Raw genomic sequence first — 13616 nt, forward strand, 5'->3', positions numbered from 1 at the left:
GTTCATCTGTCTACAGTACACTGCACCCACCACTTGACTACTCTAGGGACCTGCATGCTGCTCTAATGAACCTGAGTATAACATCTGAGGCTGGCAAGTAATGTTTTTAATCACATTGGGAGTGGGAGGGGTGAGTGACCACTGGGGGAGCAAGGGGAGGTCATCTCTGATTCCATCCAGTGGTTATCTGGTCATTCAGGACACCTTTTTGTGCCTTATTCATTATTAAAAACAGGTCTAGCTCAAAGCATCTTAGTTTTAGTCTGGTCGGTTTTGTTTTGTTCCATTATGGCTGAAAAACCAAGTGTTAGGAATGCCCAGATCCCACCCTTAACACGCTTCTGACATGCCCCCTTGTGATTTGAACATACTTCTAACGGACTTCATAGAAAAACATCTAAAAATTGGTTTTGAAAATACCAATTCGGACGTTTTTATGAGAAAAATGTCCAAATGCAGATTTATGCCACTTTTTGGATGTTTTTCTGATTTGAAAATGAGCTCCATAGTAACCTATGTAACTGTCTATGTCTATGTGCTCTTAATCTTAATCTTGTACTCAGACAAGAAAAATGCTCTACTAGTTGCAATAATGAAGGAAGTGGACTCACTCAAAAATAACAGAATATCATCAGCATATGCTACAAGATTACAGTCTAACCCCTCTGTTTACTAAGCTGTGTGGCAATGCCGACAGAGCCCATTCAAAATGAATGGTCTGTGTTGGCATTAGTGCATGGCAGTCACTAGCGCAGCTTAGTAAACAAGGGGGGTATATCTGTTATTGTTATACTATGAATGGCTTGATGTGTAGAAATAGTTATAGGCAGAGGTTCCAGAGCTACATTAAAAAGTAGCTGGGACATTGAACAACCTTGATGAGTGTCCCTGCCAAGACTGATGGGATCTGATAGACTGTTATTAACAATTAATCTCAAAAAGGGGGTAGTATATAACACCTGGACCCACTGTTTGAAACTCATGTAAAAGCCAAATCAACCAAGGACCCTATTCAGAAAAAGGCCATTACCGCCAGCTGATTTTTTACCGTGGCTTAGTGAAAGACTCCCTCAACCCTCCATTGCCCCAGGTACAAAATAAGTACCTATATATATATGTAAACCAATTTAATTGTAACCACAGAAAGGCAGTATATCAAAGCCCATCCCCTTTCCATTTCCCCTAACTGGGTAAATCACCCTGAAAAGTATCTTTGCTATGATTTGCTCTGGCTGTGATTTTGTGGCAGGTTTAAAGCCTTTTAACGGTTTTGTATTTTCTGGAAATTTCCTACTTACAGGTTCAGTGTATGTCAAGGTGTCCCTGATGAACCACAATAAGTTTATCAAATGCAAAAAGACAGCAGCTGTTCTGGGAACGACCAGCCCGGTGTACAACGAAACCTTCAGCTTCAAGGTGGACCAAGCTGAGCTGGATACTGCGAGTCTCAGTCTGTTGCTGCTCCAAAATATGGAAGGAGACAGTAAGAAGCAGGGATTATTTCCAGTATTTATCAAAGTATCAAAGGAGACCATAAAGAGCAAGGCTTATTTCAGATATTTACTAGGGGATCTAATTAACTCTGGGGAAGACTCACAGTAGTGATCATTAACAGAAGCACTGGGAATGTGTAGATGGAATACAGTTAATGAGTCTGCCCTTTTCACTCTTCTCCACAGTCTTCTGACTTCAACAAACTTTTGCTTTTTTTTTTGTTCACCCTGGAATTTGCTTATTTGTTCACTCTTGCTGTGATTTCAGTTGCTGAGAGTTTCATAGGATACGTATCAGACAGGGCTTTAAACTACCTGTTTATCATTACTACTTATCATTACAATAATAATAATTTAAAAAAAATTGTAAAGATTGAGGAAATTAGTTATAAGGAGGCAGGACAGAGTCATTTTAGCTCTCCAATAAATATACTGCAAGGAAGGAAGGAGCCTGAAAAATTCCCCAACATTATTCTGAGCAGTTTCTGTAATCTCTTGGTGACCTGCCCATCCAGGAATTACATTACACAATGGCACATGATCGAAATTACTAAGGAGAAGAGATGAAACGGTTTGTCCGTAAAGCTAATCTGAATAGTGTTGTGTTTGTAGAGGGATCATTTAAAGAGTATAGAAACCACATTTTTCTTCTGGACTAACGAGGAGAATATATGCATTGCAATCCCTGTAATTTTACATTTATTGCATAGAATGTAAGGCATATGTGTCCCTCCATACCATCATGAGGTTTCATCCCAGTCCTGCTTTACTAAGCTCTATTGATTTATTTAGTTACATTTATAGGCCGTATGCCCAAAACTCTACGCAGTGTACAAAATAAACAATTGCAATGTATAAAATATCCACAACTAGAAAAACCTCCCAAGTCACAATCAGCAGCTCCCCTCATCTTCCTCTTCCAAAAGCAAGTGAAAAGGTGAGTTTTCAAACCACCCAACTCCTGTTCCTTCCTAAGAGCCACAGCAAGAGCATACTGCCACCGAAAAGGAGCCTGCATTGAAAAAGACCTGTCATAACAACAAGATATCCTCATGAATTTTACAACTGGAATAGTTAATAAACAACCCCCTACAAACACAAGAATCTCCCCAGAGCATAAATGGACAGTCTCAGGGCCAAGTAATTCAGTGCCTGACCCTGCAAAATCTTGAAGACCAACACGAAGATTTTAAACTGAATTTGGAATTTAACAGACAGTCAAAGCAGTTGGATTAAATTGGCGGGTAATGCGATCTGATTGTTCTTGTCCTTTAATTAGCCTTGCTGTGTTGTTCTGCACCAACTGAAGGTGCTCTGGCCAGCACCATGTAGGCCCTCATGACGAACTTATATTGTTGCTTCCACTGTCGAATGGACTGTGTTCTATGTAATATCGCCAGCAGGAAATTCTGAAGCATCTCCACAGTGAGCTCAGTCCCTAGCTCCTGCGACCAACTCATCGCAATTTTGCAGTAGTCAATGTCCTCTGTGATATCTAGGAGATTTCTGTGATGGAAGCGCAAGGGCACTACATTGTGCAATCCCAGTGTAAATGCTGTCGAAAGCATGTCCTGCACATCCTCACTTAAGTTGAATGCTCTCAGAGAATGAGCATAGTGCTTTACCTGGACATATGCGTAAAAGTCTGTGGCCGATACGCCATATTCACTCTGTATCTCCTCTAAGGGCTTGATCTGCCCCTTTTCATCCAACAGCTGAAAACAGATTCTAACAGAGGGCTTCTAATCCATACTGATATTATTCAACCCACTTTAATTCCCAGCCCTTTCCCCACTCCTATCAACCGTATAAATTATTTTCCTCCTTTTCTCTAGTTTCTCAGCCCCACCACTTCCCACTAATAGTACATCTCTTACTCTGCAAGCCTCCATGATTCAACATTATAATACATGGAACCAGAAATCTACAATATAAAATAAACATAAAACAAAGTTAAACTTGTCTGGTAGCCTTGCCTGCCCTCCCCCTCTCAAGGGCACATTATAATCATAGAAATTAGGGGTTGTCTTTACTCAATTAATGCAACATGTTGAGGCTTCCCACATTCTGCATCCACAACAGGCTGGCTTCTGCAATGGCTATAGTACTGAAACTGTAGTAACCCCCCCCCCCCCCCTTATAAATGATTTCCATACCCTCTTTGAAACTAGGAATGTTGCCTTGGCTGTCTGTTGATCTAAGTGCAGCATTTGATCTCATCAATCATGATCTCCTACTATCTAGGCTTTCGGAAACTGGTATTTCAGATACAGTATACCGATGGTTTTCTTCATTTCTAACAGGCTGTACATATTCAGGCTGTACATATTCGCACCAGGCAGCCAAGTGACCAGGCGAGCCTCACATCCACCAGCCACCCAGCTATCTACATGCCTAATAATCGAATCACTAACTACAACAACCATACTAACCCTCAATCTGGAGTTGAAAAAGGGTGTCTTACTACCTCCTGTGACATCCTATGGGCCTTATTTCTTTTAGTTATACCCATTTGAGAAGCAAATATGGGAAAACCACTTTTCTTTCCAGCTCCACTGAATAGCCCTCCTCTGGTTTCACAGAATGGTATTTGAAAGCCCCCAAACCACTACTCTATAGTAGGACCTCATATAAGGGTCACCAGTATCTCTATTATCCTTCAATTTTGAGAGGGTACTCCAGCCTCCTGGGCTCTTTTCCTATCCCACATAAAGCACTTAAACATTACTTTCCATTGCGGAAAAAACTTCCACGGCATAGAAATGGCCAGTTGCATAAAGAAAAATAACAATTTGGGCAGAATATTCATTTTCAGGGCTGCTATTCTACCTATTCAACTTAGAGTTAGTTTACTCCCTCCCACCAACTCCTGCTTTAACATCAGGGTCACAAGTTTATAATTTGCATCTACTAACTTGCTATGATCCTTATGGATTTGCTCACCCACCTAAAGAGGAGATCTTGTGATATTTCTATCCACCCCCTCTCTATTGACATTGCTTCTGTCTTCCCTAGGTTTACTTTAAATCCTGAATAGACAGAAAACTCCTTAATTTCCTTCAGGAGACTTGGGATAGAGAATCTCAGGTTCTCCAGAAACAGCATTATTTAATAACTAGTAAAAAAAAAGGCCCATTTCTTGCTGAAATGAAACGGGCGCTAGCAAGGTTTTTGGCGGAGTGTGTATGTTTGAAAGAGTGTCTGTGACAGTGACTGTGTGCGTGAGAGAGAGTGAATGTGCAAGTATGTGTGTGTGAGACAGTGAGAGTGGGTGCAAGTGTGTCTGTGAGAGAGTGTGTGTTTATGTGAGAATGAGTGTGTGTGTGAGACAGTGAGTGTCCTTCGCTCTCCCCCTCTCAGGTCTGAGGACCCCCGCTCTCTGTGCTCTGAGGACCCCCCTCTCTCTGTGGTTTGAGGACCCCCTTCCCCCCTCTGTGGTCTTAGGGTCCCCCTCCCCTTCCCTCTCCCCCCCCTGCATAGTTTACCTTCGATAGAGTCGATGCGGGTTGCCTGTACCAATGAATCTTCGTATTTAGCAGCAGTGGCAGGCTGGCTTCAGAGTAGTGACGTAAGGGGGTTAAAATAGGTTTTGTTGCAGGTTTTCGGTGTGGGCACGCAATTTGCAAGCCCCTTCCCCCCTGGCGATATCACTCGACCCACTCCCCCCCGGCGCATAACGAAGCCCTTCCCCCCCCGCCCACATGAACCCCCTCGGCACCCGCAAATGCTAACTGGCTACTGCTGCTTCTCCTATTCAGCAGCAGCAGCCGGAACATAAAGAAACATTTTTTTAAAAAGTTGTTAAAAGTAAAACGCACCTCTGCAGCTGCTGCTCCTCTCCCCTCTGATGTCGCTGCGCTCCTCCGGGGTCTTCTCCAGGGGCAGCGACGTAAAGGTAGAGGAGGAGCGGCTGCAGAGACGTCAGCTGTCTGTTCTCTTTTTTTTGTTGTTGTTAGTGTGGGAGAGCAGGTCGGCGGTATTCGGGTCAGCTGGGCGGCAGGTTCGGGAGGGCGGAAATGTTGGGGCAGCAGTATTGTCCTCAACTGGGTGGTAGTTTCAGGAGGGCGGCAGTGTCGGGGTGGCGGTTTTCTGCTCAGCTGGGCGGCAGGGGCGGTTAGGTTACGTGGAGGGGGCAGAGTGTGCGAGGGGCGTGAGGTGTAATAGGATAATAAAACTTACCCTCAACGTTTGCTCCACCCTCGATGTCATGACGTTTGACGCGAGGGCGGGGCCTGGTGGCTTCACCACCACGAACCTTCAAACCTGAAGGAACTGTTGTCAGTGGCTTGGCTTCACTGACATCAGTGTCCTCAGAACGCTGAGGGTGAGTTTTATTATAGTAGAAAATAATAATAATAATAAAAAGAAACACCACACGAGGGTAATTTTATCAGGTGGTGTTAAAGTATGCTTCCACTTTGGTGGAAGTTTTAGTCATTTATGAATACATATGTATGTAAATAGCATCTTACAAAATGTTGACCTCAAACAAAAATATATCCTTTGAAATGATGGCACATACTTTGCCAGTGGGCATGCACAGGAGTGGAGTTTGAGCAGAGCATGGGTACAGTATGCAAATATGAACATAGATTTTTTAAAAAAATGTAATTTACATGCACAGTTGACAAATATTGACATGGACATGTACACCTACTTTAGGTCTGGGTGTAAATGTTCATGCCTGCCATTTAAGCTAATATTTTATAAAGACAAGTAGACACCTACTTCTCTTTATAAAATAGATGCCTCCTTATTACATTACCCTGAAGTGACTAACTTTATCGGGTCGATGTAAAGTCTGTATTAATATAAATAAAAAAAACAAATGTCCTAGTGTAGACCAGTACAGGTGTAATGCCTACATTTTATTTGCTTATTTATTTCTGTATGTTTAAGTGAATTAGAACAATAATTATGCTGTTTGTGTTTTTCCCCATAGGAAAGACTCTAGCTCTATTAACCTACTGTGTGTGTGTGTGTGTTTTTTTTTTCCATTTAGAGAGCCATCTGTTGGGTCGTGTAGTGGTTGGGCCCTTCATGTACACTCGGGGCAGAGAACTAGAGCACTGGAATGAAATGCTGAACAAGCCCAAGGAGTTGGTAAAAAGATGGCATGTACTCAGCAGCAGCAGCACCTGAGGGTGTAAAGGAGCTCCAAGAAGATATGGAAGCTGTCATGTTCGTTAATGTCAGGGAAGCATCATCAGTGATCTGAGGATTGAAGTTCATTGTCTACTTCCTGGTAACCTGTGCCCTGGAACGATATGGGCTTATTTTTTTCTGGTCCCAAATTATTTTTCCAGAAGCTTTTTATTGGATTCAGCTCCATACCGTTATTAGTATAAATGAAAACAGTTTTACAGTTGCTAACAAGGCTGACTTGGATTGTTGGCCTGAGCCCTTGGTCACTTGAAGAATAATTATCATTATGAAATCCTCAAAGGCAACAAGTGTGTCCACTGAAATCATGCTTGAGAAGATTAACAATTGCAGATTTTCAAAGACATTTTGATTTGCTTACCTTGAACAATTTATTCTATTTTTGACAGTAACTTAAAAAAAAAAAAGATATTATGTTCTTATATCTATGATCCTACTTGTACTGGGGGATACAAGAAATTGCAACTGAATAGCAAACAAGGTAGACAAAAGCAGAAACATGTATATCAATTTTTAGAGGTTATTCAGAAAAACTATCACTGTTTGACAATTTTGCCCATCTTGTTTGCTGCTCAGTCATAAAACCATACATTTACTTTTCATAGAGATATTATAGGGCTCATGTTCAAAACAGTGAAAGGTCCAAAAAGCAGCACAAAGCAGCAGATGGATATTATTTTTTTCCCAAATGTTCAAATCGCTATTTTCAAAACCCATTTTAAGATAGTTTTCTATACAGTTCATATGTAGCGTGTTCAAGTCACTTGGGGGCATGTTGGGGGGTTGGATTTAGGAATTCCAAAAACTTGGACGTTTTTCTACCATAATGGAACAAAGCAAAAATGTCTGGGGCTAAAACGTAGACATTTTGGTGTAGACCTGTTTCAATCACGACTAAGTTGCAAAAAGGTGTCCTAAATGACCACTGGAGGGATTAAGGCATGACCCCCCCTTACTCCTTCAGTGGTCACTGACCCCCTCCCACCCCCCAAAAGATGTGAAAGAAACAATACATACCAGCTGTTGAGAATTGGGGGGTCCCGAGCCCCCCAAGAAGGCTAGAGTGACCTCAATCTGACTCCATCTCTAAATAACACTAGTACTGGGGTAATCAGGGGGTTGTGAAGTTCTAAGAGAAATTGCCACTGAGAGAGACGTTAGGTCTCAAATACCGGCATTAGTCCGCCTCTCAGCACTGGCAAGGAATAGATACCAGCCTTATGACAAACTGGATTTAGGCTACAGGTTATATAATGCAGCGAATGATAGCCTGATGTAGCAAAAGCATTTGTACTTACAGCCTTTCATCATTAAGTGAAGCCCACAAACCATCATTTAGAATGAAGAGTTTATTTGCATATCAGACTTTAATCAGGTACATTCATCAGACAAATTCTGGATTCAGCTGACCGGAGCTCTGCTGCTTTCGAGGCGTTGAAGAAAAGTTCTCTCCAGGGCTTGCATGCATCCTGCTTTTATACAATTTGGTCACTATACAAGTCTATGGCAGGACACTTTTTTATAATATTTCACAATTTCTGAGATCATACTTTCGCATCCGGCCAGATGCTTCCGTTCTTGTAAACAACTTGTTCCTTATCTGTTCTAGCTATTGCAAATTATTGTGCAACTTCCTCTTTTGTCAACATGTTTTCTCCTCTGCCAGAACATCTTATTCTTAGCATATCAGTTTCACTTCCCCTTTTTTTATCATCTTATGATCTCAGTTTCAGCTTATAGAAAGACAAACTCCATTTTTATAAGTGCTACATTCAATTTGTATCTGATTTTGTTAAGACTCATCTATAAGGCCATTAGTAGGTTATCACACTATTCCAGTGGATAGATCTTAAACTAGAACGCATATTAACTTGCAGGAAAAGCAAGTCCTTGCTCAGCCAGTCATAGATTTTTAAACCTAGCTGGTATTTTTACAGCCTGAGTCCTAAAATCTGGCCTTCCACCCTTCCGGTGGGCATCCAGTGAGGGCCTCTTGCTGTAGTATAATTATACACAGCTTTTATGACAGCTTCAGATACTATGGCCAATCCTATTAGAGCAGCAGGCAGATCTGTGGAGTAGCCTAGTGGTCAGTGCAGTACAAATAAGGGGACCCAGGCTCATAGCCCACTCTAATTGTTACACTTGTGGTGGAATGTGTGAGCTCTCCAAAGCCCACCAAAAACCTACTGTTCCCACATATAGGTGATACCTGCAGACATAAGGGCTACTGTATTGGTGTACAGTTGGGTACAGTAGGTTTTTCGTGGGTTTGGAGGGTAACGGTAAGCTGTGAACCTGGGACCTTTTATGTGAAGTCCACTGCACTGCCACTAGGGTGCCCCACTGCTCTGCTGTGATGTCTGTGTGGCCACTCTACTAAGAATGCTGGCCCCTCATACATCCAAATGTCTTGGTCCAAAAAGATAGATATACTGAGTCCAAAACATCTAGCAAAGTTGGATGTTTTTCTGGTTTTAAAATGTCCATATCCACTACTAGATTTTGGACATTTTCTACAAAACTTCCAAAATCAGATTTAGACATCATATTGAAAATACCCCTCTATATGAGCCTACATTAAATGTGAGCTGGTTTGAACCATTTTCACAGCTGCTACATAGCCACATATCTGCACTTTTTTCTTGAATTCCATTACTGGCAGGTTGATTCAGGCATTCGCCACTCTTTCTGTGAAGCAATCATGTTTGAAAGGTTTCTTCTGTGTCTATCTCCTTGGCGCTTCATACTGTGACCTCTTGTTCCATAGCATTCTGGCCGCTGAAAATAGTTTATTCTTGCAACAGTAGCCTTTCAGCTTCTAAACCTCTATATGTGGCCACATATCAACTACCTAAAAGTATTGTGTTGGCATCCAAACTGGGAGAAAAATGTTTCAAAATCTTACATAGGGGCCTTTGCAGGCACACAGTGCAGCTCTGTGAGAGCCACATACATAGATAGTGATCAACATTTAAAAAATTTGATTTCATAATCCTGAACTTGAATTTCTGGAAGATTGATGATTAATTATGTATGTATTTCTCGTTTCCAGATTGCAGTATGTGTTAATTGTCTTAAGGAAAACTCCTCCTCCTCCTAATGGCTCAATTGCCGTCCCATCTCTCTATCAGATCTTAAGTACAAGTACAGTATTGGGTTCAGAGGAGTCACTTTTGGTGAGACTTAAAACAGAATGCAGTTAGATGTGCTAAACCATGTAAACATACTGTATATATAAAATGAGGAAAACACAGAAGAACATGAGTATGAATTTGTGAGGAAGAACATTGGGCTCAATGGGTCTTTTTTCTGGTAATCCCATATGGAAGAAGAAGACACAAGCAGCTCTTCATGAGGACTCTTGCCGAAAGTATGGGAACCGTGACTGGATTCAGGTATACAAGAACACCAGTTCATATACACTATAGCACTGTGCCAATTTCAGGCTATAGTAATCAAAGTGATTACATTAGGCCCCGCTGTACCTGGGGGCCCCAAGCAGGCCAACAGACCTTCCTTGTGACTAGAAATTTTTGGGCTCGATGCAGTGCCAGCTTTGGAGGCCCACACGTACAAACCACTGCTTGGACAACGATTCCCTACAGACCCAAAGGAAAGAGAACCAATGATTCCCTACAGACCAAAAGTGAAGAGAACCAATGTACTTTTGGTCTGTAGGGAATCATTGTCCAAGCAGTAGCTTGTACATGTAGGCCTCCAAAGTTGGCACTGCATTGAGCCCAAAAAATTCTTAAACTGCTCCTGCTGCAAATCTGCAGAACTAAAATACTGATGGTTCTGCTGGGAGACTAGAGCTCAGCTTAATACTCTGCAGGTGTGCAAAAAAAAAAAAAACAGAACAAAACATATGGAAAGAATGGATTTTGAAAGAAATGTGAAAGCCAGAAATTGAACCAAAAAAATAAACAACGAAACTGGCTAAATGGAAATACTGGAATCTTTAAATATAAATGTGCTTCAGTCATATGTCATTAAAAAGGTGTTACAATCACATGTTCCAGTGTTTTCTGGTGTTTCTCATCATTCAAACCATGACTTCAGAAGAAGTGCTTTCATGGCTTGTAACTGCACAGGTTTGAAGTCTGTATGTGCATCCAATAATAAAAAAAAAAGAGCTACATCTATTGTATTTTGCTCATTTTATTTACATCTTCCAATGCAACTAATGTAGTGCTTGCTGGTTTTTCTTCCAGATTTTGAGGAAAGTGCTGGAGAAATAAAATCTGGTTGGATTAGTGGACCAAAGTACATATAGTTTTGTTAAGTGATCTCACCTAAAGGGGCTAATTATCTAAAACAATGGCAGCTTGCTGCAGTGAAGCTACTGACACTGACTCACTGCTGCTTATGGCATTTATTTTTGAAGCACATGGATGCCCCAAAATGCTGAAACGGAGGTCCATGTGCTTGAAACATCCAAATCCCAATTTTGCAAAGGCAGGATTTTGACGTTTAACCCTGCCGTATGCCCAAATAGGAAGGGGGTGTGTTGTGGGCGGGACTAGGAGAACCCAAAATCAGGACATCCAACAGCGATTACTGAAGGGGAAGAAACGTCCAAGTCTAAAAACAAGGATGTCTTTATTTAGACGTGTTTCAGGAACATCTAAGGTACAAAAAGGTGCTCTGATTGAGCAGCTGTCCACTGAAGGGCTGAAGAAATTTCCTCAGGGACTCGGGTTAGGGCCATCCAATTCTCTGAGGAAATTTCTTGAAACCCGCAGTGTCTGGCGTTTCCAGGGGAAGCTGTTCAAGCTAGTACATTCGATGACTAGGAAGTATACAGCAAGCAAGTTTTGCAAGCTGGATGAGAATCCTTTAAAAAACGTTTTAAGATAAGTTCACATTTTTCTATTTTTTGAGCACTGTTTTTAGCACTGTTTGATTCAGGCTATAGCACTCACACAAAAAACAGGAGTGGCCCTTTGAAAGATGTGCTATGCCACTCGGCAAAACAAATGATATTGCCTTATGAGTGGAAATTTCTGAGGGCATTCCTTAAAAATTTCAAAAATAGTAGTGAGGTATAAGTATATAAAAAGTTGCTAATTATATGTTAGCGGCAGCCTGAATTCATGACTACATAACAGCAGTAATCTTTGGGTTTTGTTGGTTTATTACACGAATTTTGTACCAAGGATTGTGGGTTTTTTCTAACATCTGGTTTTTGCACTGAGGGGATTAAGGCATGCACCTCATTAATCCCCCAGTGGTTGCTGTCCACTCTTCCTCTCCTCCGAAAGTGACCATTAAAGGAGATACCTGTCTCCATGACAGCTTCAGGTATTATGGATATTCTTAACAAAGCAAGAAGCAAGTTTGAGGAGTAGCCTAGTGTAATGGACTGTAAACCAAGGGATCCAGGTACAAATTCCACTTCAATTCTTAATTTTTTTTATTGTGAATCCTCTAGGAACAGAAAATGATTACTGTACCTAAATATATAGGCCAACTGCAAACCTGAAGACTATTGAAGTGGTGTTCATTCAGGTACAGTAGGTATTTTTCTGTTCCTGGAGGGCTGCTAATTACAAAATAATGGGTCTTTTTTCTAAGCCATGGTAAAAAGTGGCCTGTGGTAGTGTAGGCATGTGCATTGGGTGTGCGCTAGGCTAGTTTTTACTGCATCTGCAAAAAAGGGCTTTTTTTTTAATGGGACAGGAAAAGGGCATGCGGTACAACTGAAACTGGCAACTGTCCAAAACTGGCCGAGCCCTTAACACCACCCATTGATCTAGCAGTAAGGGCTCACACGCTACACACATGCCAACTGCTGATTACTGCCAGAAGCGACGCACGTGGGAGTAAATAAATAAATCATCCAGGCGTTATGGGCACACGCCAAATCTAAAATTACTGTCAGGGGGGTGCGTTGCCTGGCGGTAATCTCATTTAGGCATATGCTGCATGCACGTAGCACCTAACGCACCTTTGCAAAAGGGTCCCTAAAAGAGTTAAAGTGGGATTTGAAGTTGGGTCCCTTGGTTTACAGTACACTGCACTAACCCACTAGGCTGCCTCTCTGCTCTGCATGGACACCTATATGGCCATTTTCAAAGAATGCTACCAGACAGACATCCATGTCCCTTGTTTTTTCCTGCTCATAATTTGGATGTTCCAGTTTGTAAAATGGCTGCTCATACTGGATGTCTACATCACATAGACATCCATCTCATGTATTTTTCAACAGGAATTCTTGATGTATTTTCTGTTTGACAATACATATGAGGTGGACATCCATTTGGGACATTCTGATGTGGACGTACCAATTCTGACTTGGACATCATTTCAAAAATGCCCCTCCACATCTCCAAATCCTCTAAAGTTCCTCTAAACACATGCTGAACTTCATAATCCAGGTAGGCCAACCTCATAAAGGGGTATAAAAATTATGACTCTTAAAACCTTCCAATTGGTCAGAAAATGTTAAAAATGCTATGCATTCCAACCACGGGAAACCGCTGGAAATTACTGTAAGAGCCAGAAGTGATTCAAAACTCACAAATAACCAATTAAAATAAACTATATTAATAAATAAGATGTAAAAATCAATATTTCACCTACCAACATATAAAATAGCGCAAAAAACAAATAGGATAATAATGAAATCACAATAAGAATCAAAAACAAAAGGACATTAATATACAGATATCAATACAAATATAAAAACAGCTATAACCAAATTAAAGGTTCTGTTTACTAAACCCTATGGTAGTGGCGGGGGCCATTCTTTCTGCACGCCAGGGCCCTTTTTACTGCAGCAAGTAAAAAGCCCCCTCCCCCCCCCCCAAATGATGAAATGGTAAGATAACTCTTACTATGTGGCCATGCGGTGGGGAGCACTGTGTGGCGGTAAGGGCTCCCGCGGAAACCAGGCATTACCGCTGCGCTAACCGGAAATGGAACACACTCATCCCAGAACTACTGACGACCGCT

At 41.5% G+C, this 13616-nt stretch overlaps 1 protein-coding gene across 5 annotated transcripts in view; it reads left to right on the forward strand.

Annotated features, from left to right (window-relative positions):
* Window positions 1-7562, forward strand: part of LOC115470268 (synaptotagmin-15-like) — a 68419-nt gene extending 60857 nt beyond the window's left edge. For all 5 annotated transcript variants that reach the window (XM_030203293.1, XM_030203296.1, XM_030203294.1 and 2 more), the window contains exons 7-8: window positions 1301-1483; window positions 6496-7562. In XM_030203293.1, the coding sequence (XP_030059153.1) occupies window positions 1301-1483; window positions 6496-6635 (323 nt within the window). In that variant the 3' untranslated portion in view covers window positions 6636-7562. The remainder of the gene's footprint in view (window positions 1-1300; window positions 1484-6495) is intronic.
* The last annotated feature ends 6054 nt before the right edge of the window (window positions 7563-13616 follow it).

The sequence above is a fragment of the Microcaecilia unicolor genome, chromosome 5 (assembly GCF_901765095.1).
Source record: "Microcaecilia unicolor chromosome 5, aMicUni1.1, whole genome shotgun sequence".
NCBI classification, from domain to species: domain Eukaryota; kingdom Metazoa; phylum Chordata; class Amphibia; order Gymnophiona; family Siphonopidae; genus Microcaecilia; species Microcaecilia unicolor.